The sequence below is a fragment of the Fulmarus glacialis genome, unplaced genomic scaffold (genome assembly GCF_000690835.1).
Source record: "Fulmarus glacialis isolate BGI_N327 unplaced genomic scaffold, ASM69083v1 scaffold2246, whole genome shotgun sequence".
NCBI lineage: Eukaryota > Metazoa > Chordata > Aves > Procellariiformes > Procellariidae > Fulmarus > Fulmarus glacialis.
Genome location: NW_009218645.1, coordinates 148,649 through 152,707, shown reverse-complemented (window position 1 = coordinate 152,707; position 4,059 = coordinate 148,649). Strand labels below are relative to the sequence as shown.

The 4,059-nt window shown below is 46.5% G+C and overlaps 1 protein-coding gene across 1 annotated transcript in view; it reads left to right on the top strand.

The window, feature by feature from the left end:
* Window positions 1-4,059, top strand: part of LOC104078448 (sodium/hydrogen exchanger 2-like) — a 28,925-nt gene that overhangs the window by 17,763 nt on the left and 7,103 nt on the right. Inside the window, 3 exon segments of the mRNA XM_009580094.1 lie at window positions 741-811; window positions 1,992-2,156; window positions 2,825-2,936. Of these exon segments, the coding sequence (XP_009578389.1) occupies window positions 741-811; window positions 1,992-2,156; window positions 2,825-2,936 (348 nt within the window).

The following is a 4,059-nucleotide window of genomic DNA, read 5'->3' as shown; positions in this document are numbered from 1 at the left end:
ACCCCACAAAAAATATTTTTTTTTTTTTTTGTAAAATTAGATCTGGAGGAAGCTCCAGGCACAGTGGTATCTGAGTGTGGGGGGGCATTGACCGTAGCAGAGCAGAGACCTCTCCCAGTTTAGAGATGCTAGTAGGAAGGAAAACAATTTGGGAAATTGCAGAGATTTATCTTCTAGGTGCAAAAATCAACCTGTCCGGGATTTTTAATATAATTTTAAACAATAATAATGGTTTTGTATAAGGCACGATATGGCCAATGATTTCATTTAGTGGAAAGTGTCTGGGGGAAGGCAGTATTTATTATTCAAGTCAAAGCATCATTTGTATGTTATCTACATCTATATCCTGAAGATACTGATCTCCTGAGGCAAAATTATCCTCAAAAACCTCAATATGAACATTTCCTGCTTATCAAGGCCCAATATGCAGGACGTGCAAGCCGTCAGCCATCCTGTATGTATCATAAAAAGCAGATCCACGTCCCTCGGCGATTATTCTTTGCTCGCACAGACCTGAAAGCACGCAGCCAAACCACTTATTGTGCTCCAGAACCGAGGGATACGCGTGGATGACTGGATGGGGAATTAGCCCGACATCCCCTCTTCTTGTTTACCGGTGCTGGGTACCAAGCTGAAAGCATCCCCCGTTTTGTCTGCTGGCTTTTGATATTTGCTGACTGAGTTCATCACGTATGCAATAGATGCAACCGGTGTATAGCAAAATCCTCTCTTCTGTTTAGTTCTTGGATCATTTGCTGGCTGGCATTGAAGATATATCTGGACACTGGGGACAGTATTACTGGAAAGACAAGTAAGGATCTGCCAAAATACAACTGTGTACATGTGTAGAAAAAAAAATGAGGCTGGTTTCTATTCCCTAAGTTTCCAGTGTGGGCAGCTGAGCCTTGTTCATCCTTGTGGCACAGGGCAGGTGACAGAGGGACAGCTTTTCCTTGTCCAAGGTGAGACCAGGTTCTTGGGGCACTTCCCCGCTTGCAGGTCACATATTGTACCTCACCCTAAAAAGACTCCTTTCTCCTCTCCTGTGGTGTTTGTCCCTTCTTGTCCAAAGAAATCTGCTGGAAATGAAAGGGCCATGCCAGCACAACACACAGCTTGTGTGGCCTCAGCCTGTCCCTGCCTGCAGCGGCGCTGCCCGTGCCCTCCTGCCTGCCCGGCCGTGCGGGAGCTGAGGACCCCAACCCAGTGTGTGCACAATTAACATTAAAAATATGAGCTTGTAGCACTTGGAGGGGCAACCGCTTGTTGACTGACAAACTGCGGAGGATCTCTACAGATTTCTGTAGCAAAGTACTCCATTTTCATTAAGTTCTGGTAGATTGCACACATAGGAGATTTGTTTGTTATAAAGTACAAATCACATAAAATAGCAATCTACCAGGTTTAATTCCTTGGCTGTGCAGGCACAGATGCAGCTAACTTCATGGTAAGGACTGATTAATGCAGCTGGCAGGGATTTTCTTAGGAATGCCAGTGCTTGGAAGTGCCACTAGAGGGTATGGGAATAGCTGCTGCTGCTGAGGAGTGTCCTTGCTCGGTGCAAGCAGGTTTGTGTACAGCTAACAGCAGCCAAACCTCAGCATCGGTATTTGATACCGGCTAGATCCTTCCCAAACCTTGTGCTACATTTGAGCAGAAAGCGAGAGGAAATGGCTGAAGAGGGAATCTGGAAGCATTTAAATCTGTTGCATCCCTTGGGGCTACTTATAGCGGAGTTCATGATAAATCTGGTACTTTGGGGAGTTTTTATTGTGTTTGGCAAAGTTTTAATATCTTAGCTCATGTACTGTAGTGCAGAAATAAGTGCAGGACTGACCTCTTGGACCATTGATTTCTGTAGAGGAGATAATGGGATATAGTGGAATATGGGGCAGTCATGGACTATGAACCTGCTGGCTTGCTCAGGTCCATTTTGGTGCTGGGGAGTCGTGGGAGGGAGGCTAAGCCCATCTTGTTTTGTTCTCAAACAGATTAGAATATTTCAACAGCAAATACCTGCAGAAGATCCTACTTCGAGAATACGACCAGCCAAAATCAAGTATCGTGCTTCTCTATGAAAAGCTGGAGCGGAAACATGCCATTGAGCTGGCAGAAGCAGGGCAGCTGGGTCATGCCCCGTCTCACCCATCCTTGCTGTAAGTGCTCCCCTGCAGTTGTCCCCTTTTTGTCACTCCTCCCAACCCTCCCACCGGAGGGAACAGTTACAAAAAGCTTTTACAAACTTCTCTGCCTCCTCTCTTCTTCCCTGCTGGGCTATCCCATGGGAAGGTGCAACATAGCTTGGACAAACGCAAAGTAAACACTATTTAAAGATTAGTAGGCGGGTATTAAAAATGATCAGGTGGATGAGCAATCTACTGACACTGATGAACCCAGTTTCTGATCTTGTAGAAGGAGGCTCACCTGTATCCCCCCAGAGTTACACAGAAACGGTGCTCTGAGGAAGAGGCTCTTGCACCATTTTTTGATGGCTTTGCACCGTTACGCGTACTGAAGGAACCAACAGCGAGAATGAGCATCGGCTGAGACAGCAGGGTCAAATATTTGCATGTCAGCATGGCCGTCTCATCTCTCACAGGCGGTTCTGCTCTGCCACAGCTCTTTCGTCTACCAGGGAGCACACGGATGGCGCAGCTCTGATGCAAATACCAGATGCCCCTTCTGCAGTGAGCAAGGGATAGCTGTTGGTCACGTCTGCTGGTGGTGGGATCCGAAGGGGCTGCGGTGAACGCTGGGCTTTGGGGACGCACTGGTTGTGCTGCTGTGCATCTTCCAAAATCAGGCATTCTGGTTTTCTTTGCAGCAACAAGAAGATTGTCATAACGGACAAAAAATTGGAGGATACTCTGAATCCGGATGTCCTGGAAAATATACAGGAAATATTGGCAAGGAACCTGTACCGAATAAGGAGAACGGTATAACTCTTCCCTCAATCTGTATTTTAGATGTCCAATAACAAAAGTTATCTCAGTTATCCTAACAGCCTGAGCAGATGTTATGAATATTTACATAATTACTAATGATGTCTCTTTGTGAGCAGAGAATAGTTGGCTGTGTGAAGCCAGATCCAGCTTCCAAGTCAGTGGCACATTTCTGTTTGCAGCATGACAGCTTTTGAAAGGTTCACCCAGTCAGCCTATAATTTCGCAAAGTATTTTAGGCATCAATACCCAGAACCAGAAAGGAGAAAGGAGGAGCACGTGGATCTTCAGGCATCAGGTTAGCAGATCCAGCAGTCGCAGCAGCTCCTGGTTACCCACAGGGCAGAGCAGGGATGGGGTTATCCTCACGTTGCATTTTTTTGCTATAGAAGAGAGCACAGTCACTGAGCTGCGAGCGAGAATTAATCTGTAGAGGTTTTAAAGCCGCTCAGCAGTTTTGCTGTGAAACTGGTACAACTGGTAAATAGCATAGAAACCACTTGCGGTTTACAGAATAACTCATGAATAATCTGTCTGAGGTTTTACACAGCACCTAGGACTGAGCATTGTAATTGCTGTTCACCTGGAGCCTTATCCTTAAAATCCACCTAAGCCTTTGTTTTACGGATTACGCACGAAATACTGAGTCCTTGGGGATGCGGCCGGTGTGGGCAGCTCAGCACAGAGGGATCAACCGCCCGCTCCTTGCTGAGCCAAGAGAAGCAACTAGATAGGGCTGGGAGGAAACCTATAGAAATGGTGAACGGAATGAAGATGACGGCATGCCTCCTGTTTGCATTTACTCCTCTCTAAATCCAGCCTCACCCCTTGTAGCGACAGAGTTATCCCAACTCCCACTGATGCTGGTGGGCGATTTAACTTTGGTTGGTTTACGGGTTTTGGAGCAGGATTTATGGTTCCTTCTGATTGCATGATTTATATATGAAGGTGGGGCTGATATAAAATATTGGGGGGCTGGGCAGAGGCACTGAGGCCGAAGACACCTCGAACAGAGTAGTTGCACTAGGTTGGTGTGTCACCTGGACTAATAGAGATGCCTAGAGTCTTGCCATTCAGTGATCGCTCGAGCAATTTTGCATGACGAAGCAGAGTTTGG